The sequence below is a fragment of the Coffea arabica genome, chromosome 8e, assembly GCF_036785885.1.
Source record: "Coffea arabica cultivar ET-39 chromosome 8e, Coffea Arabica ET-39 HiFi, whole genome shotgun sequence".
NCBI lineage: Eukaryota > Viridiplantae > Streptophyta > Magnoliopsida > Gentianales > Rubiaceae > Coffea > Coffea arabica.
Genome location: NC_092324.1, coordinates 4387487 through 4410783, shown reverse-complemented (window position 1 = coordinate 4410783; position 23297 = coordinate 4387487). Strand labels below are relative to the sequence as shown.

Below are 23297 nucleotides of genomic sequence, written 5' to 3'. Positions count from 1 at the left end.
TAACTTTTACTAGGAGGAAAAGCCCACGCGACGCGTGGAAATTTAGTACTTATAATTAAAGATGGTTAATAATTATTATTTGGTATTTTGTAGTATAAGAATTAAAGTATGACAATTTTAATATATGATATTAAATAGAAAAATCATAAGTTACATATTGAGTTAAAAAGTATACTAATATGAAATCAACCAAAATTATAAGATACGATCAACTATTTTGCATCTAACCTAATAAAATAAAAGACCTATTTATATCTGTTCATGCACTTTATGGATATTAAAATCTATTGTTTAGTTTGAATTTGATCTTAATATAAGGACAATTCACCACATTATCTTGTCATATAAGTGAGATTTGAACAATTAGCATATTTGAAGAAAATCATTGCTAGTGGAATTTCGGTTCTTGCAAGCTAAATTCTTGAATTTATATTGATTCCAAGGACATATCATCATGAAATCTCCACATTCACCAATCCATCAATTATGATTTATTGTATGATTTAGAACATATAGTAAAGCATCTCCTTCTGGATAGGGATTACAATCACTAAACATCAGTTTTTGATCTAGTTGCAAAGATATACAACAACTAAAATGCTAATTTAGAGGAATAACCACGTCAAATAAAGTAGTAAAACATCTTAGACCACTCAATTCAAGAAAACAATTAAAAGTAATGAAGTACATACTTTAGATTTGCAGCTAAATAGTTTTAAGTAGATAGTTAAACCTATTGGCAAATCAAATGAAGTGAAAAATTTGCCTAAATGGAATCATCAATAAAATAACAAACAATTTGAAAATTATCATAACTAATAGTTAAAACAACAAAAGTAGATGCAATCTACATATGGGAAAATTTATAATGATAAACTTACTTTAAACCACAAATAATAATTAACAAATGTGATCTCCTCCCTATCATGCCTATCTAATATGGACAATTGAATTAAAATACTAAAAAATTATCACACATACAACCTTCAAGATTACAGATTTCTTACAATCAAAAAGTAGATTGGTTAAAGAAAACATACCTATTGAGATTTCTTACAAGCAAAAAGTAGATTGGCTAAAGAAAATATACTTATTGAGAAAGGTGTTGCAAAATGGGGAAGAGGAGTAGCTAATATAGCAATATCCAAATTTAATAGGCTACATGATTGTGGTGAAAGAAAGTTGTATGTAAATGAAATGAATATGAACAGATGGGGGTAACGACCAAGAAAGCAAACTTCTCTACTAATTGGCATTAATTGTGTCTTAGTATCTATATATCATAAGTTTGCAGATAACTGATGAGAAATGCTTTAGGAAATTAAGAGACTTGGATGTTAATACAATTAAATGACTAGAAGGGCTTTTATGTTATTTCACTAAAACACAAGCTGAATTTAGTTATACCCAATGTTCAATCGAATATCTATCACCCCTAGCTTTAAATGTCTAAAAGGACATCTAAGTAATTACAACAAAACTAAATTAGCTATAATGACTTGTATTCAATACTCCAATTGCACTTCAAACTCTTACATTCCCAAAATAGCCCTATCCTTACGGTTGAAATCCAAAAAACATCTTTACCCTAAACTCATTCTTATATAGTATAAGGATTCAAGTGATACAGTTCAAAATATCTAATAATGAGACAACTACAGTTATGTTCGCGCGTCGTGTCTAATTTTATTTTGTAACATAACAAAAAATATTGTATGTATGAATGATTTCTAATATTACATAATAAAATATTGTGTCACTATTACATGACATATAAATCTAGCTATCCCACACTAATACATGCTATTTAGGGAAAGACATTGACAAAAAAAAGTACACAAATATGCTAATTGAATGTAATTTTGCATCAAATATACTATTATAATCTACCCAATATACATGTGTAATATATTCAAGTTATGTTCATAATTTAGTATTTTATTATGTTACAAAAGGAAAAAAATTTGTGCTATACTTAAATGTAATATGTAATTTTAGTTAATAGTTATTAAAGTATAACATATTTTAAAAAATTGTGCCTTAAAAATTAACCTTTGATTAATGGAGGATAAAGTATTATATCAATAGATATTTGTAAATCTTGTTTTTAATTTAAAATTGTGGAACAACTCGGTAAAGTGTATGTTTTCAGCATTCATAATAAACATAAAAAGTATCTGTTTTAGTGAGTATAATACTTTTGGTAAAGTGTATGCTTTTATGTAAATTGCACACATACAAATAGTTAATGGAATGAAAGTTGCCAGAAGTTAGAACTCCGTTTCCATCGTCTAATCTGCCACAAGGATGTGAGTACACGCGATTGGCAGAAATTCAGCTTCATCGGATGACATGGCAAGCTGATCAAGCTGACAAGTCAGACAGACCTTCTGACATGTCAGCCAAATCACGTCACCACCCACACGTGGAACCACATTGGATTAATGAGGATTTTAGCTAGCAGAAACGTCATATTTGAATGCTTCCATTGCAGTACTGTAGCGTTGGAAGTAAGATGGCGTGGACTACATGTCAGACACGTCCAATGACATGTTGTACATGTCATCAAGATAGATGATGTGGATGATGATATAAGAGCATTCACAATAGTTTACACCTTTAGGGTGTAATCCACATGCCACATCAACATTTCACTATCCCACATTAGCATTCTACTATCTCATTTTTTTATTACACTCTCATCCACAATGGATTACATTCACAGAGTATAATAGCATGGGTCCATATGGCACATCAGCATTTCACTATCTTTTTTATTATACTCTCTCCCCTTTTTTATTTTAATATTGTACAACTCATAACCCATAAATAAAAAATTTTATTATTTTAAAAACTTCAATTTTTAAAAATAAATTATTGACGTGACACCTCAAACGTGAAAATTTTAAAAATATTATAATGAATATATTAGTATAATGAATATATATTTATATAATATATTTTATTATAATATTAGTATAAGTATAATTATTATATACATTTACATAATATATTATATAAATATATATTACAATTATTTAATTAAGTATAATTATATTTATATAATATAAATTATAAATTTGTTAATATTATATTAATTTAAAACTCCGAATTCTAATTTCGTTAGCTTGGTTTCGAATCCATGGCCGAATTTCATGGTTTGGTTTCAAATCCATGGCCGGATTTCATAACCTAGTTTCAATCCATGGTGGATTTTATAGCTTGGTTTCGAATCCATGGTCGGATTTCATAGCTTGTGTCTAGTTACTCCATAAATGTACTACACAAGTGATTAATATGATACAACATGGTTTTATCTGCATCTTATTGCACCGTATAGTAAAATAAAATTAAAAATAGACTAAGAAATATTATATTTGGCTTTTAGGATGGAGCACATTTGCTCATGAATTCGAAGCTGTTGATCGGTCATGCCCGTGGTATCCTTGAGTAAGATTTCGTAATCACTTCGAAAATTATAACTTTCTAACTTATTTGCCAAGTTTTCCATAGCTTGCAAATTTTCTTTTTTTTTTGCTGCATCAACATTTTTCAGATTTGATCAAATTCCCCACTCACATTTTCCTCGTTCACCTTTGATTTTGCCTTTCTCTTTCCCTTTTTTGATGCTGTTTGACCAGGTGGGTGAACTTCACGTGCTTCATTATCATCGATGTCAAAATTTGAATTCGTATTGGATGAAGAAGTGTATGCCCCGCTTTCATCAGTCCTTATCTTTTTTTAAGAACGCTGCATAGGAGTATTTACCCTCCACTTCGGATCATTTTTCAACAACACCCACACATGTTCATGTAAAAAATGCTTGTTATTATTCTGATGAAATAGCTCACGTGCGTGTTGCTTGATCTGGTCATCATTCCACCAGCTATGATGTTCGTTGACCAATCTGTTGTAATATTGGTTGAACTCATTAACCATCCGACTCAACCAATGCCAATGTGATTCCACTGCTTTATATTTTCGCGGTGGTCCAGATTTTCGATTCTCATTGAAGTAGTCGACAACTCGTTTCCAAAAACTCTCTTCATTTTGAGAGTTACCCACAACGCTGCAATTTGAAATTGTGAGCCAAGCACTTGCAAGCATCTTGTCATATCCACACTCCATGGAACGCGTTTACCGTCAAGTTCTTCCACCACCTCATTTGTGAGATTTATATTTTCTACCTCACGTTGTGTTGAATACGGCGGAAATTGAGAATCCGAAATTGAATCCGTTGGTGTTGCATTATCTTGTTGACCGGTGAAATCAAAATCCTTCCTTATTTCCGACGGAGTCGTTGAGCCTCCACAACCCATACCAAGGTTATAATACCCTGGTATATAGTGATTTCCCATAGAAGGATTAAAATAATTAGGTGACAGATACATGGGAATTTGATACGGAAAATGTGGTGGATTTTGGAAATTTGATGGATGATTGGAATTGGGTAAATTTGGATAATTTGGGTAATTTGGAATTGAAATGGATAATTTGGCAAATTTGGTCCGTATTGGAAATTTTGGTGGTTTTGATTTTGTGAAGCGGATGAATTTTCTATATTTGGACTATTTAACATATTTCTAAAACTACTAAGATTCTCATCCATAATGATAAAATACTGAAATTTATAAAATTATGTAAAGAGATTGAAAATAATGAATAAGGGAGCAGGAGAGATAATGGAGTAGAAGATTGTGAGGTGAAATAAAAAAATTACTTTGTGTATTTATAGGAAGTAAAATAAATTATCCGTTGCTAAAATATAGCAGTTGTAAAAAAAGACCGTTATAAAATGACTAGTTCAAAAAATGACCGTTGTAAAATATTTTAAAAAATGACCAAGTAAAATACTGTCTCATGTTGACTATTTGGACGTTTGCTAGTGTTGTAATGCCGTTTGGGTCTCACAGCATCTTCCATGACGCATATCATCAGTATTGTGTGTGTAATCTCCATGACACGGCTCCAATGGAAGACCGTGTCATGGAGCTGTGTAATGGGGGGCATTATACCCCCCATTACACATTGCTGTGAATGCTCTAAGATACAATGGCTGGGTTGCTGCCATAGAGGACAACCACGTAAATGACACTTCTAACATGGCTAAGACGTTACCACAATGAATTGAGAGTGCTAAAACGTGGTCGTGGTATCAATAAGACATGATGATCAGGCTGCTACATCTTCCATGAATGACGTCTGCATGATGTCATCATTGACGTGTTCAACACATAAGATGGCCCAGCTTATGTGCTATCTTATGTTTTTTTTTTTTTGGTCAAAGTCAGCAGACTTTTGGACACTTTTTTACTAATTTTAACCCCGTGAGAACCCACAAAAGCCGGCAACTTTTGAGTGTCTTACAGGAGACTAATATACTAACCACCCAAACCCCCCCAACCCCGATGTGAGATATCAACCTCCACAAGGGAGCCTGCTAGACCTAAAGAGACCCCATACTCCCCCGGGACGAGGCTGATGTCTTTTTTTTTGTCAAAATCAGCAGACTTTTGGACACTTTTTTACTAACCTTAACCCCATGAGAACCCACAAAAGCCGGCAACTTTTGAGGGTCTCACAGGAGACTAATATACTAACCACCCAAACCCCCTATGTGCCATCTTATGTGATAATCTCTGATGCGATGTTGTATATGTACTCTCAGATTCCCGATGTGGCGAAACGTATGAAAGCCACCTAGATAGCACTATCGACGTAGCATCCACATCATCTCAATCGGCTAACATGGAATGTATATGTTATCCTTGTCAGCAAATGGTGATGACTTGGCATTACATGTCAGAAAATAGTATGACATTTACATTACGTCGTCTGATGACATGGCTAAAAATTCATCAAATGTTACCGATCATGAATGTAAATTATTCAAATAGCTTTTGCATTTCGCAGCTTACGTCTAAATGAATTGATTGAGTGGATTAAAACTCTTCAAAACTTTAACCAAACTCAGTTAAGGTCTATTAACATGAGACTTTAGAAACCATCCAATCAGAGTCGCTACACAAAGAAAATGGCAATGGTTTAAATCTTCCACCACCTTTTAGATTTTGAAGTGTCAAGTGATGCATATACTAAATGAGGGATCCGAGGCTGGAACGGTTGTCAGAGCAACCGTTCCGAAAGGTGTAACACCATTTGCACACGGTGTAACATTATCTGTACAAGGTGTAATAATAGAACAACAGCGAATAACACTAGAACAACATTTTTGTGGGTTTCACACGACGTGAAAATCGAGTTATAAGGAGTGATCTGAGCCGCACAAATTTTTTTGGCCTAATCATGGCCATGAACCTTCCGGAACGGTTGTCTTCCAGCCCCTCCTCCACGAAACGAGTGATTCTGCTTGAAGTTTATTGTGAATTAAGATATCAAGGAGACAGAAGGTCCCATTAAGTGCTGATTTTTTTTTTCAGCTAAAGCTTCATGAAAAGTATAGGGCAACAACTCAAATTGAAAAGGGAAATTGGCCAAACAAATGCCTAGAACCAACATTATTAGTACGTTTCAAGACAACACATATACATCAGAAAAGCAGACAATGAAGACCCTTGAAAAACTGTTTTGTGGGGATCTTGTGGGGAAAGGTGGCCGCCTGTGCAAACTGTTTTGTGGGCAGCAATAACTCTTGGTGGTTATTGTATTATTGCAAATCGGCATATCTTCATCATTGGATTTTTTCTTTCTTTCTTTTCTTTTTTTTTTCCATTTTCTGTTCTTGGCTAGGAAAAAAGGCAAAAAATATTATAACCCTTGGCACTAGAGTTTTTCTATTGACTCTTAAATACTTCTTTTGGAAAATTGTTACTGCTTGAGGAATAGAGCACTCGTTGAATTTCTTCTGTTTTGGCATATACTTATATTACCTTATTTTATACCGGAAAAATAGTTCATAACGTCCCTTATATTTCATCAAATGAATTTTTTGTCCTTAACTTTTAAAATGATAACTTTATGTTTTTTATCAAATATAATCAGCAAAATTTGATTCCAACCTAAATTTTTGACCAATTTTATGTGATGAATCCATCAGGTGATCGATACATGGTCATTTTTTTAGGATAAAAAATGTTAGATACTAGTTGCAGTTAAATAAATGACCCAATCTATATTCATTTTTATCTCAAAAAAAAAGTAAAATTTGACCTAAGTTATAATCATTTTTTCTCATAAAAATGAAATCTAACTCAATCTATATCTATTTTGCCAACTAAAAAGGTGAAATCTAAAGTAATTGCTAATGTATGTATATATATATATAATAAATTAGATGAAATTTAGACGTATTAGAATGGGTTCTCAATTAGAAAACTCCCAAGTTTAAAACCTCTTTTCTAAAATGGAAATCTATACAACCAAACTCAGAACAAGCACATCAACTTCGACCAAAGTGGAAGCACTTCCCCATATTGGGCTCTACAGTATGCCAAAGGCTCCCTGTCTTTACAGACAATTTTAACCTAACCAGCAACCAAACAGACGAACGACACCTATCACATGGTGTCGTCTGCAGTTGCTACCTTAACCAATTGAACTCCATTTTTATTGCATCTATTCTTTAATGATATCTCTCAACCGCCCTTTTCTTATTAATCGCAGCTTTTTCTTCAGCTGTTTGACTTCTGAATAATGTATCTCAAGAACTCCAAACACATTTGCCTAATTTACCTCTTTTTCACACTACTGTTATTATTATATGGGGACAACCAGAATCCAACCAAAACCCACCAATCAAGTTACCTCAGCTCAACATTTCACATCATATCCACTCTTTTTCTATCTCTCTAGGTGTATATTTTAGAGAGAGGTAGATTGGAGTAGCATCAGATTCTTAATTGGGACAAGACACATCCAACATCAAAGAATATAACTTTCTCTAGGCTTCAGTTGAGCTGCAGTTCAGGAAGCAAAGTCAAAAAGGCCCGAGCAAAATGGTGGGAATTTTCTCAAGATTTTCTGTCAGTAAAGTTGGCCATCGTCGGTCTCAAAGTGCCCTTGTAAGCATTTTCTTTCTTTATTTCTTTTTTCCTAATTTCAGTTACTCATTTTGTCTAGGCATGTATATAATCAACCTTCTGTAGGAGTTCAATTATTTGATGATTTCTTTCTTCTGTGTTTTGTTCTTTTTCCAGTGATCTAGGCTTAAAAGAGTTGTTTCTGTATCTCCTGTGGTTAAGTGGATGTGAAATGAAAAAACTCGATTGTGTCTGTTTTATTTTATTTTTATTTGTTGAATTTTGATTCTTGGGTACTACTCTCTTTTTTGTTTTTTTTTTTGGGGGGGGGGTGCTTTCTAGGATTAGTTTGACTTAAATTTGGGCTACACAGTTTTTTACCCTTCTCTTTGTGCAATTAGAATTTGATAGCTTTTTGTGGAGAAATTGATCAATCAATTGCATATGTTGTCGCACATCTTACACTAGAGAGAAATTTGCTGGTCTAGTTGTAGAGTCATGGCTGAGCTGAATGGTTTTATAACTGAAAAGGACGAGCATTTATTTTGAATTTGCATGATGCAAAAAGGGGAATAATCAACCTGAGGCTTAGATGCCCTGTTAAGTAACTTGTAAGCTAACTTTCCTATAGTAGTCGACATTGTTGGTAAATTGTAATGTTTTGGTCCAGCCAGAGTGGGGAAAGGAATGCTTGGAGTTTTGTAACCATGTGATGCATGCATTTAGCTTAGTTTGAAGAATTTGTTGCGCAATTTGAAGTTGATTGTCTGAAATTGCTCCGATAGTGGAGTATCCATCCACCATGAAGTCTATGCTACAGCTGCACGTTTCATGTCTCCCTTTCGGTTTTACTGTTTATCGTATAATTAATAGATGATATACATTAAATAAGAGATTTGGAAAACCTGCCTCTAGCATTTCGATTTATTTGTCTTTGTTTTGACTAGCGTTTTGTTGTCTAGCATGTGCTAAGATCTCTTGGTTTCTGCAGGACGAGAGGGAAGTATTGCCCCCTAACTTAGAGGCAACAGGGGCAGTTACCCTTGCAGGGGCAACCTCTGCTACCACCCATGGGATTGAAATTGCCGTTGAATTTAAGCCAGTAGAACATCCAATTGAACCTCATGACAATGATCGACCAATTCAATGTCCATTGCCAGAGCCTTCAATTCTTAATGTAAGTATGATAGTTTTATGTTTCTTGCGCTTGCGCTTAAGATTTTTTATTTTCCTAGGAGGAGTTAGTTGCATGCCTAACGAGCATAATCACTTTTGAGTCCTGGTCAAATAAAAGAGGCCTGCCCTTCAGTGCAGATGAACCACAGTCAAATACACTTTTTAGCAGTCTGTTTCATCACTATACATGTCATGGATCCTCTTTTTTGGTATGTACAGATTAGGTATGGTGCCAACTTGGATCACTACCTCTGGTTATAAGTAAACTCTGTGTGAATTGACTTTTTCATAACTTGTGGAGCTTATGGCATTCAGATTTTGACTGGCAAGTGATATTTCCAGCTTCACCTCGTGTGGTTTTACAGCTTGACGACATGTTATGTTTAATTTCTTCAAAGTTACATCTTGGTTGTACCCAAAGAGTCGATCTTCACCATTCATACCTTGAAAACTAAAATTGGGCCATACTGATCTCATGTTCATTTTGCAATGGAACATCTAGCATGTTAGTTTGTTGAGGTTTTGTAGTATCTGTCACAGTGTCAGGTTTGTTTCTTAACACAAATTAATTCTTCTCTAACTGTCTTTGTACCATTTAATCACTACCACCTTTGAATCTCTATATTGTTTGAGGGTGATCATCAGACCAATTAATTCATGATGACAAACAAAAGTTTCACTGTGACAGATATGAAAACCTCAAGAAAGGCCAACTTTTACCCTTTGTAATTTAATCTCCTGGAGATCTATAAGTTTAAATCGGTAAGGATAAAAGTTACTTGCCTGAGGTTTTTCATTATCTGTCACAGTTTCACTTTTGTACATAAACTAATTGTTTTCCAACTGTCTTCATACCATGTAATGACAATGGCCTTCACATCTGTATGTTGTTAAATGGTGATTACAAGAAAAGGAAAAGCTTTGTACGGTGTTAGGAGCCTTTAACAGAGTTCATAGACTAACAGCAAAGCTTTGTATGTTGTTAAATGGTGATTACAAGAAAAGGAAAAGCTTTTTATGGTGTTAGGAGCCTTTAACAGTGTTCATAGACTAACAGCAAAGATTTTGCCGAGTGTTGTCAAAGGTTTATGATTAGGCATTATGGAAAAGCTTTTGAATTGTTTGGCAGTTTCAGTGCTAAAAGAGTACAAGAGTTCTGTTTTATTGATTGCCTAATCTTGATGGTCTCGGATATATTTTTAAATGCTTTTTGTTTGTTTGCCTTAAATCACCGCATTTGATAGGTAAAATTTTTCTCCTACTGGAGAAGCAGAAAATGAAAAGGTCTAATCTTGTCAGCTGGCAATCAATTTGGCAGTAGTGGTCTTCCATTAGAAGGTAGGCAATAATAGCTTGGAGTACCATATGATGACGTGAACTTCATGGTGGCTCTTCGAGCTTTTAAGTCCTGTGACTTACAGAGCATAAAACTAGGGATTTTGACATTTTTTAAGCTTTTAAAGGATTTAAATACCGTATATAAGTTTCGGGAACTTTGCTTAGGCTCACTTCATTGTTTTGTTAAGACTTTATTCATGAAGTCAAACATTGATATTCCATCAGTGTTAAATATGTGATTGGCTGTTTAAACCTGATGTAGTAGGATCTTATAAGGTGGTCGGATATCAGAGTATTAGATATTTGATTCCTCTTGCAGTCAGGAGCTATGAAGTGGTGTACATGGTAATGCCAGAATGTCAAGCGCGATCTACAACCAATTATATTTCCATGTGGAGTCAAATAAGTATCCAAAGAAATTTAATTATGATAAGAGGATAGGCACCACAATGAACATATTCATGTTTTTATATAGTTGATTTCCTCATATTTTAGACATGTTAGAAATGTGGTGCACCCTTTGAGTTTCTGTGTTACTTTCGTAATAACTTCCTATAATCTTGGACTTTGTTCTTTCTCTTGTTTAAAATACTTAATCTTTTATCTGTCCATATGATTAAAATACTTAATCATGCTAAGGAACTTGTAATGCTTCTAGGCATTAAATAAACTGTCGAGGCATTTTCCTTCGCTAGATTGAACTTGGTAATTATTTGGATGAAGCAAGACTAAAAAGAGATTCATATGAATATTTCTTCACCTGTTTGTTACAAACAGCCATGTAGCAGGCTATCTTGCCACCTTCCTTTTTCCTTTGCTTTTATTCTTGGTTCTTTTTCTGGAAGGTGGTGCACCGGTGCGGAGGGGTGAGAGGGTGACTGGGAGGGGTTATGCTTAAGGGAATTTTTGCTAAGGAAACCCATAACTAGTTAAAGCAAGTGAATGAAATGCAAAAGCCATTACAGAATTGCATACCTTGATTTTGGACACCGTAGAAGAAAGATTACCCTGAACAGTAACATACTGCCAGCATCAAGTTCATTTTGAAGCTGGCATGAGGTCGAATATGATCACAAGAAACTGATGATCTAGTGAAGTGTTATGCTCTCAAACACAGGATCAACTGACACAGTTTAGTGGAATGTGTTCTCGGCTTCTGATTTGGTTCTGATCTCTAGAAAGAAGAATGATCTATATTTACCCAATAATTCAGTTTGAAGTTTTAGTACAGCATTAGTTGTTCTGTGTTGTCCCTAGTGCCAACCGGACTAGAAGAGTATGTTTTTAGAACCCTAAGAAGGAAACAAGGGGAGGGACTGAGGATTGCATTTAATCATTTTGCTGGATATCCTATGACTTCTGTTTTGTCTTGTATTGTATGTTTGTCTTCTGACCGTATATCTCTTTGGTCATTAGGATGGGAGAATATGGAAGGAGCGAGTGTCTGCTGGAGCACGGAGGTCTGACCTGCCAGTTATGCAAGAAGGGACTGCCATAGAACCAGAGACCACTGGACCTAAGCCTCGGCCCCCTCCCCACCGTGTGATTTTGCCATCCATCAGTGCCCCTGAGCATAACATCCTTAAGTTGCTTGAAGAATCTGGAATATAGAATTACATGGTCAATATCTGAGCATAACATCCATCAGTGCCCCTGAGCAGAACATCCTTAAGTTGCTTGAAGAATCTGTAATATAGAATTACATGGTCAATATCTGTTGCTGCAACCTGCACAGAAACCTCACTCTTTTCTGTTTTATTTAATTGTCTTCTATAAAATTTTCCTCTCTCCTCCTCCAGTTCCAGCTTTGTCTGAAATGATGTACAAGGAAACAAAATTTTCACCATATGCATGTACATACACCGATTTCAAATCATTCATGTTTATCATTCAGAAAATACAGTTATTCCCATTTACCTGTAATATTTTTCTTGTAACTTCTGTTACTCTGATAGTTGGGCCAATTGTTTCTTTCATCCATTTTAATTGAGGTTCCTACCATTCTCTTTGCTTTTGTGCTGATTATCCGAAGTGCAAGTATAATGACTGCTTATAACTGCATCAGACGGTCAATGTTACATCAATATTTACTCCGGAATTGTAAGATATGCGTGCAGATTAGTCCAGATGAGGTATTGCAGCATGTTAGATTTCTGCTGCAGAGCAGCTAGAATATATATTATACTTGATTCATACAAGTAAATGGACTTTGCAGAAAATGAAGTGACGATTTAGGGTGATGGCGCGTAGAGGAGTTGCCTGTATACTTTGTGATACTTTTTATCATCTATCAGGTGTCCAAACTACTTTGATGGCATAACTGAATACGTCTGGATGCCAAACAAAGTTTCCTGAGTTTGTATTAATAGGTTTGTTCAGACTAACCTATTGAAAAGAATGACCAAGGATATTTGTGGCCAACTTGCTTTACCATCTTAAAGATACGAGGGTGCATCTTTCCTTTCAAGGAAAATCGAAATGCTACATCGAATTCGAATGGATTTGTAGTTGAAGATTCCAGCTGTGGCACAGGTTGGTACCGAAAATTTTAGATTTTGAACACAGGTGCATATACAAGAGATTGCGAGACCATGCATAGGAATAGATACATGAAGTTGACAGACACTGGACTAATTATAACACATCCAGGTGATAGCATCAATATGATATAACACAGAACAACTTCCTTCTTCTCTCCTCTAAGGAGCTAAACAGCTAATTTGCTGAACTGAAATGGGTTCTCAGCTGTGGGATCAAGAAGGTGTTTCTGATGCCCTCGAAAGCTTCCATGATTAAACCGTGGCCTCTTCTGCTGCCTTCCATGCTTCCCTTGTGCTCTCCTATGGACTCCTGCTGCAGCAGAATGGGCAGAGGAGGAGCAGAAAAGGAGAAAAAGAGCTAGTAGAGTCAGCAAGGCTCTCAGTTGCACCATTCTGCTAGAGTGCTTGTGTTTCTGTGCGGCCTTTTTTGGGAAGTCAGGATAAATAGAGAGTAGCCTTTACCTTTGCTTTGCTTTGAAGTCAGCTGGAAATGATTCCAGCTCCTAGGCAGTCATTTGGTATATTGATTGCTAGCTGCCTAGCTCTATTAGTATGATTGCTTGGTTTGGTTTCATTGGTGGGGTAAGTCTAGTGATGTTGCTGTCATTATTCTGTCCGGTCTGTAAACTAATTCAGGAAAATCAACAATCAATACACTGAATTAAGATGGCTAGACACTGAATGATTAATCTAGATGACTGGGATTTCACCGACTCTAGTTTTTCTTTTTTGTTTCTTTCCTTGAAAACTTAATTATATCCTCATTATAAATAAGATAATGCTTTTGTAGCGTGTAAACACTAAACAATAATAATCATTAGTATAATAACGGTTGAGGACAAACGGACTTCACAATCCTCATAGTCCTCCAACCATCAACAAAAACTACTGCTGGCTGGCTATGTTTTAGTATCTTGATTTAGATCTTTTTCTTTCATTTTTTTTCCTTTTCATGTGTTCTGTGGTAACTCTTATGTCACATTATATTGATGATCCGGAAGTTTCACCCAATTGAAGTTCCTGTATTCATATTTTAGTGTGATTTAGCTAATTAAAATTACACGATCTGGTACAAAAACAATGTTTTAAAACTCAGTCTGGACTAACTGATCGAACCGATTGAACCGTTGACCAGCGTGCTTTCCAATCTAGGTTAGTTTTAAAAACTAGTTAGTATCAATTTTATATTAAACCAATTGAATCATCCGATTCAACCACTAAACCGTTGAACTGGGAACGGTTTTGTGAGCATCAGTCCAACCTTAATTAAGCCAACAATTTTTAATTTGTCAACAAATCCCATTAATGGCATTCTAAATTTAATATCTTACCAATTGCCCATGCATTATTATCTCCAATTAATTAGAAAATAACAATTATTGACGTATTTTACTTGTTTCTCTCTGTCTTTCTCTCTCTCTCTACTCTATAATTATATACTAACTCTTTCTAACGTTTATAACATATACAACTATATTATTTGTTTCAAATCTTGAATGCATTTAATTTATTTGTTAATGTCTTTTAAGCTTTTTATTTTTATCACATCAACTAGCACTCATATAATTTAAGAAAATCAAAAATATATTAAATAATACTATTTAAACCTTTAACTTATAAAGACTATTTTTGAGTCTCAGACAAATAATACTACATAGAAGAATATAATGAGAATTGAAGTGATTATCTTCAACAATATGGCTTAAGTTCTTACAAATATTTGTTTTTTAGATGTTTAATATTTATTAATAATATTTATGATGTCACGATTTAATAATGGTTAGTCCAACGGTTGAACCAGTGACTCTTGACCCATTTATTTTTCTAGGTCAATGAATGGTTTGGTTTTTAGAACCTTTTATAAAAATATATCTTAATATTCATCTCATCAGAGATATTTATCTGATATTTATCTAAACTTATGATATTTATAAAAAAAAAAAGGATACAAGTTACCTAATTCCATCCTTGATAGACAATATAATGTGCAATTTTATCCTTGCACAATTTTGTTTCTAGCAACAAAGTAGTTAAGGTTGAGACCCCAAAAATTAAAAATCATGGATTCAAATCCCCCTACTTCTTACTTGCTTCTTAAATCTCCTTTTCCCTATTGAAAAAAAAAAAGATATTTCTTATATACAAAATCACTATTTGTTTTAAGGAATGGGAAAAAATGAAAGAGAAGGAAGTGGAGGAATAAGGTTTTTGATGTTTGGATTGGTTTTTGAGGTGGGAAAAGGAGAGATAAAATCTAGTTATTTTCTATATGCCTATTTTGAGTCTAGAAGTGGGTGAAAATGGAAGGAAAGTAAACTAAGATTGACAAAAAATTTTTAATTTTCTAAAAAATCTTATGTATTTACAAATTAGACTTTTAAATTATAGATAAAAAAAAATTAACTAAGACGTGATAATTTCTTTTACTTTCTTTCCTTCCATAGTCCAAATAATATTTTTATTGTTTTCTTTCATATTTAATCCAGTCAAGATGGATGGAATTTGATTTTTTCTACTCTCCTTTCTTTTCTTTTCCACTAAAGTCCTCTTCTTTTCTTTTCTTACCTTTCCTTCAATCCAAATAGTGCGTAGGTAGGGATGAAGAGATCATTGAGCAAATGATCTCAACAATCCCTCAACTATTTTACTAAGTCAAATTAGTCTATCAACTTTATTGTAGCCAATGTAATTCTTAAACTACTTTCTTGTATCCAATCAGAACCTTATTTGACTGAACCATTCAATTACTAAGATTTCTCTAATAATGAATAGTCAAAGTGGGAGTAAGGAAATCCACTTAGAACCCTTCTTATAACTAAAAAAACCAAATTAAGTTGGAAAAATTATAAAGAAATTGGACCGGATTGATAGTTAACAATTAAAGTTTTTTAAGTAAAAAGTTATTGTCAAAGCCCTAATATTTTTCTCTTGATTTCATCCAATTTCTTTGCAATTTACTAAACTATGACCCTATTTAATAACTCAATTCAATACTTAAAATTTAATGGGTTCAAATCTTAACATGTTTAGATGCATTTGATAGCCAAACATTGAATATCTGAATTAATTAAGTGAATTAAATTTTCTAAATAAAACTTGTTCTAAAAAATAAGTGATAAACTATTTACTCATCAATTAATGTGATATACACTCAAATATATCAGGTTCAATACTTAACAATTTAGTAATTTAATGGATTCAGACTTCAGATTTCAAATTTCAATTTTTAGATTTCAATTTTATCAAACGCATCCTAAATCCAATTTTCTTAAGAAGGATTTTAGGTGGCTTTCATATTTTGTACTGTTTTGACTAGTCATTAGTGGAAAAATCTTACTATTTTGGATGGTTTAGCCAACAAAGATTGGATTGACTATAACAAAATAGTAAAAGGATTAAATTGGAAAAATGAAGGTTAAATCTATTCTGGCTATGTTAAATTAGTTGAGGGACTATTAAGGTCATTTGGTAACAAATCATGAGATGGAGTTATAATTCTTTTATATTTCACATATTTCTATAATCAGCAAACAAAATACCAAGCCATTCCAACTTTCCCATCCCACAAGTAAGGGCACATGTAGACATACATACATACATAATCTCTTATATTAGTTTAAAACTTTCAAATTTTCTCCATATTGTTTCATGTGTATCAAGCATAACAATGGCCCAAGCTTTAAATATGCTGCTAAATCCTCGAGACAAAATTTGGAGATGTCAAAATTCGAGATCAAACTATTAAATTCTTGAGTTATAGCTCGAAAACAAGGGTCCATTTTGGCACCCCTATATTTTGCATGTTTTTAATGGACAAAGTTTTTTTTTTAAACTTTAGCTATAGGAACTTGTTAAAACACCCTAATTTTTATTTTAAAAAATACACTCCAAAATTCCCAAAAATATATTCCCAATTGTCTCTTCTACCACAACCCTTCCTAATTATTTCCACTTCCGCCATTGTCGCCCTAACCTCATCCCACCATTGTTGCCATCACTTCCACCCCGCTACCCCCATTCGCCACCTTTTTGCGCTTATTTCTCCCTTCCTCTCTTCTTCTTTCCCCCTTTTCTCCTCCATTCCCCTCTTTTTTTTTCTTTTTCCCTCTTTCTCCCCTGAGGATAATACGAATAATAAATGACAAGTATGTGAGATATTAATGGCATGAATATATTTAATTAGAATTCTTATTATCCATTTAATATAATTTCATTCTAATTTGCATCTCATTTCATTCTAAAACCCTTAATATCATTATTTAAAATTCAAGAAAATATAATGATTCAAAATCAATATATTGGGGATTAAAAGTACAAATTTAAAGTTGTTGATTAACGGCAATTTGATATTGACCGTTAGTGATTCTTGAATTTATTGTTTCAAATGTGCCTAAAACTAGAAACTTTAGAGATAAAATTTGCTTTAGGCGAAACATTAGGGAATAATTTAACACACTGTTCAAACATTAGAGACAAAACTACAATTTTCTCTTATAGGTAATATGCACTTATTATCTTATCAACTAATAATATAATTATTCTAACAATTTCTTAAAATCCTAAATATCATAGATATATTGGGTAAAATACACAAAACCCCCCGTGCTTTCGTCGAAAGACATATCACACCTCGATAGTTTAGAAACCTTTACCTAACCATCTTATGCTTCTAACTAATGTGGAATTTGACCCTTAATTGGCTAGGTGACCCACTAGTGAGGTCTACACGACATCCTTTTGAGCAGACCTTGACGACATGACAATTTCATTCCCAAATTACCCTTAAGTGGCCAAATAGAAGAAAGATATTAGGGCAAAAGAGCTTTTTAGCCTCCATTGCAGCCGTTGGAGATAGAAAGAAAGAAAAATCAATGCCTGAAATGAAAAGAGATGAAGAATTCAGAGGTATAAGGAAGAAGGAGATCTGAAATACAACATGTCTACTTATGCAAATTCTAGAGGAGGATCAAGGGATTTGAGGTACCAGTAGTGATAGTGCTTGTGCAAAAATAGAACAAAAATCAAGACTATCGAGTTAGATAAACCCATGAAAGAAATGTTGTATTATGATTGTGAAAGTAATTCCCGCTTCTTTTCGTTATGGTGTAATCTGATAAGAAACAATCTAATTGGCAATGAATCTACCTATCAAAGCCTAGAAGCAAGAGTGGACTCAAGTAGTGGGTTTCCTCTAAGAATGAACAATAGTGAGGGAAGTTTGGAAGAGAACAATAGTGAGGTCCTCTTGCAGCTATATGCGACAATGAACTTGATTGAAGGCACAATAGGAATGTTGAAATTGATAATGATTGTGTCCTTATCAATTTGTTGTTTCTTACTAGTTATTGCTTGTATTAGACAATGATACCATTTTGGTTTTTAGAAGAATGTGATGTGCAAATTAAGCGATAGATGTATGAATGATTTTGCTTAATGGAAAAAAGTTCAATTTGCTAATTTGCTAATTGTAGCCTGTATGATTGGTAGGTTGCTTACTGGATTGTTAAGTGTAATATGAAGTATAATAGAGTTTAAACCAGCTAAACATGACTATATTCCATAGTTTGCAATGATAAGAACCTGGCAATAATGCCAGTTTGTATTGATAAAAACCTGGCAATAGTGTCTGTTTGTATTGATGAGAACCTAGCAGTAATGCACTTTGTATTTATAACCACTTCAATTCAATTACAAAAGATGGCAATTCCAGAAATAAGGCATTACAAAAACCTGGCAATAATGCCACTACTATCACTAAAACAAAAAGATCCAGCAACACCAACTAAATAACAAAGTGCAGATGTGACAGCATCAAATAAATAGCAAAAAAGAGTTCCTGAAATGTTATCATTCCCTAAGTGTTGAATTCATGACAATTGGTCACTGTTGGGGGGCTTCTAACCCTTTAATTCTTCTTGATCATTTGGCGTGAGAACAAGCACTACTGGTACTAGCTTTAATAGTGCTATTTTGTTGAGAAAATGGAGGGCTTGTGGCTTGTGTAACTAGGGTTGAAGTAGAAGTCGGCACAATTTGGGGGCCACGTGAAGTCAATCCACCAAATAAAGTAGTTTGGTTGTTGCTTGCTTGGGTCTATAATGAAAAAGAAAATACAAAGTTATCAGAAATTAGGTAGAAAAAAAGATGTCATGTAATTGAATTTATCCTGTACAATTTACACTTGGGATGAGGGGGCCACTTACAAGTTCTCTAATTGTATCTAGCCCTTTAATATCTTCTGCAATAACTATCAATCCCTTTATGAATGCTTTTGGGGATCTCTAGGCTCATTAGGACTCTTTTCCTTAGTTTTTTTGGTCTGACAAGTTGTTTCTTCATAAGTGGTAGATTGAACAGCTGTATTTGATTATCAACCCAATGTTCTTTAGAAGGCACAGTGCCAATACTATAAGCATATATGCCCTCAAGTATGCCTCCTTACTGTAGCACTTATCAACATAGTCCTCAACTTTAAGTTGCATACTTTGAATGGTAAAAATAGCAAGCACTCATGGATTCAAATTAGCTGGAATGAACCCCATGTATATGTCTTGGTTGTCAAATTAGCAGCTGAAGTCTTGTTGAAGCCATCAACTTTTAACGAATCAATTCCATCAAAAAACAGCTGCCTGCTTTTCTCAATACCCCTGTGCGGTTTCTCAATAATGTTTGGACAGAATTTGCCTCCATATTTCTCTATGCCTTGTCTCTTCACAATCAGCCGCTACATCATCTTTCTTCTAAAAATTCAAGAAGAGTCACAATTGGCTCGCTTCTTGCTTTGAAAACGTGGTTGTTGAAGCTTTCATTCAAGTTATTGACTAGTATGTCAATTTTTGCACTGGTACCATAGTGTGCCCTAGACCAAAAGTGTAAAGGCAACCTCTTTAACCAAGATGCAGCAATCAAATTATCTCTATGTTGTGGGTCAGCTCTCTCTAAATCAGCCATAGCCCTTTTGAAGTCGTCAATATTGGTAGCTAATGCTATACTCCATAACAATTCTTTAAGATCATTGTCTTTGAACCTTAGCTTGAAGTTCTTGAACAAATGCTTAAGGTAAAACCTATGTTCTATATCTGGAAATAGCTTCTTTATTGCATTTACCTGCCCTTTCTATCTATCTGAAATGAATTTATAAGGCACTCCATTTCACCTCCCAACATGAGTAATCAACTTTCTCAAAAACTACTCTCTACAATAGCTATGGCTATAGGAAACATATTATCATTTCCATCTCTTCCGATTGTTGCTAACAACTAACCATGATTGGTTTATAGCCTACTAGAAAGCCATGTTTTAGGACTCCCAACCCATAGAAAGTCTTTCAAAGGTTGCCCTTTGATCAATAGTCCTCCTATCTATTTGTATAGCTATATGTGTGTATGGATTTGATTGTCTAATAGTAGCTGCATAATCCTACAACCTTTTATATTGCTCCATATGGCACCCTTTGATTGCCTCCTTGGCTTTCTCTTAGTCCTATATGTTTTTTTTCACTAACGTTAACCATATAAATCCTCCTGACATCATTCATTTTTCCATTTAGGCTGCAACTAGAGTCATTTCTAGCCTTCTCTTAGAACTTATTGCTCAAATATGTTGAGGTTGTATGCCTATTTGCATAGTGGTGCTCTCCATTTAAAGTCTTTATCTGACAAGTACTAGCCCCATTAACCTTTCTTGCATGGATCCCATATGAGCATCCTTTCTTGCACTTGACATTTATCCTCTAACTATCATTGTTAGCATAGAGAAACTCATAGCTTTCTCTAATGTTCCACTCCCCTAATCTCCCTAAACTTTTTAAAGCTTGTGAACTTTTTCCCAATTTTTAACTCAAACTTCGGCTTCTAAAACTCCACTTCAGCGTGAAGTATGAGTAATCAAGACCATTCTCATCATCATTAGAATATAGAAATACTTCATTTGTAATCATTGGCTCATTCCAATCGTCACTGTTATACTAAATATGTTCATCTCTATGTTGTTACTGTGCTAAGGAATCTCTCCAATGATTACTCTCAGGTTGTTGATTTGTCTGTTGTTGCTCTTAAAATTAACCAAATTCCTGATTTGTCTGCTGCTGTTCTGAAAAGCTACCAGATTCTTGATTTGATTTAGGTATAGATGAACCACTAACTACAAAGTGACTAGATTCCTGATTTGTCTGTTGCTATTTTGAAAAGGCACAAGATCCTTAATTTGATTGGGGTATAGATGAAACCTCTAGTTGCAAACATGCCCTCATCTTCTGGAAATTCTAGACCTTTTCTAAACTATTATGAACCTTGTGATGATTCAAATTTGAACTCTCCATCATTTGTGCATGGTTGTTCTTCATCACCTCTAATTTGTGCCTCCAAGTCAACATGTTGCTCCTCTCTTTCAACAGGTTCTACTATTGTGCTATTGTTGACTGATGATGCCTCTTGGTCGATAGATTCTGTTGGTATACTCTTCTGGAACAACTTTTGGACAAATTTATTTGATGTTATCTTCACCAATTTCACAACTATCTATGCCCTTTTAACTGGAGTTTTACCAGATTTTTTCCTATGCTTCTTAATTGCTTCAAGAGGAACTTTTAGTCCTCTAGTTTCATCACCATCTAATTCATCAATACCCAAATCTATGCAAATTTGTGAAGCTTTATTGTCATTTACAATCAAATCTTTGTTCATTTGTGAAGAACTCTCATGGTAATGTAAGGCAAGTGGGCCGTCATGTTGGACCCTCATGAATAAGACCTTGCCATCTGGTGAAAGAATTCTCAGAGGTGCTTCATCTACCTCAACATAAATATGCATATAGGGCAACACTTCATAGCAACTAGTCTGCAACTCTATATCTACATCATCATTTATACTGATCACACCCACATCTAGGTCATGGTTTGGAAGGGAATACCAAAACTTTGCATAGGGCACATGTTTTTCAATATTGGAGTACCAATTTAATAGCGAATATGTTAATAATTCATTTGGGCCACATCTAGGAGATACCTTCACTATGTCACTTGTATACCTTATCTTGGCCTTGTATATAAACCGCCTACCATAGTGCATATGGATATTGATTGTTCTAAAGGCTAATGACTTGGTCCCAACCTAATTAATTTATGAAAAAGTAGATTTCAAAATTCATATATAATAACTAAATTAAGCAAGAAAAACACATAAATCAGACCACTAATTCACTGAGTAAACAAAAGCTAGTCAAATTACATGGTCAAATCCAATATATTAATCAGGCCAACACATTCATTGTATACTACTTCCACTAAAATTGACCACATACTACAAAAAGCCACAAACTTTTTTTAAACCTTAATTTGACTGTTAAACCATCTAAATATGTACTAAAGTTAACCCATGTGAGCATCTATACCCGAAAATGTTAAATCCACACAAATACCCACAAATATAAAAATAAAATAATAAGTTGCTTAATATTCTACAAATACAAGAACAGCTCTATGTCCTTACCTCTAAACTATTCTTCACAATAAGATGCAAACCTAGTCTACTTCTCAATGACATTCATGAGATTTTGCCAACAATGCACCAATTGATTAGATCCTCGATTTCGTAGGGTTTTTGCTCTTCTAATTCTATAGACGAGAAAGAAAGGAAGCCAATTGTTCAATCTCTCTCCTGGTTGACATTATCAAAGAGGATATTTTGGGTATTTCACCGACTGCCGATAACTTGTTGGTTTTACAGTCAACTCCACTTTAGTTGGAAGTATAAGGTGGTTCTATGGGTGTTTCTAAACTATAGGGAGTGATATATCTTTTGATGAAGTCAAAAGGGGGTTTCGTATATTTTACCCGAGGTATATTACATGATCATTTTACATATTACTTGTTATTCATTTAGAATAATTTAAATCAAGAGTTTTATTCACATTTACCATATTTTAGAGTTTTCGATAAATTAAACTTGGATAAAAACTGTGATCACTTGGTGAGAAAATCAAATTTAACACAAAACTTGGTGAGGATTAGGGTTTGTGTGAAGTCAAGTATCATGTTTAATTTGAATTAACTTTGCACAACTTTACTTGAGTTTTCGCTAAGTTGTTTAAGGTATAATATTGAACTAAGAGGGAGGTTTTATACTTTTATTCCAAGAAACATGAAGGACCCTTCCCAAAGGCACAGAAAAAAGATTAAGGAAAAAAAAAAGAAAATACAATAAAAAAATCCCTAACAATTGGCTCAAGAAACCCCAGATAAACTCCTTTTTCTATTTCCTTCCCC

At 34.1% G+C, this 23297-nt stretch overlaps 1 protein-coding gene across 1 annotated transcript; it reads left to right on the top strand.

The window, feature by feature from the left end:
• Nucleotides 1-7397: 7397 nt before the first annotated feature.
• LOC113705064 (uncharacterized) lies at nt 7398-12391 on the top strand. The gene is made up of 3 exons (XM_027226939.2): nt 7398-8021; nt 8971-9156; nt 11910-12391. Exons 1-3 carry the CDS (start codon nt 7956-7958, stop codon nt 12102-12104), a joined length of 447 nt encoding a protein of 148 aa, XP_027082740.1. The 5' UTR covers nt 7398-7955; the 3' UTR covers nt 12105-12391.
• Nucleotides 12392-23297: the final 10906 nt, after the last annotated feature.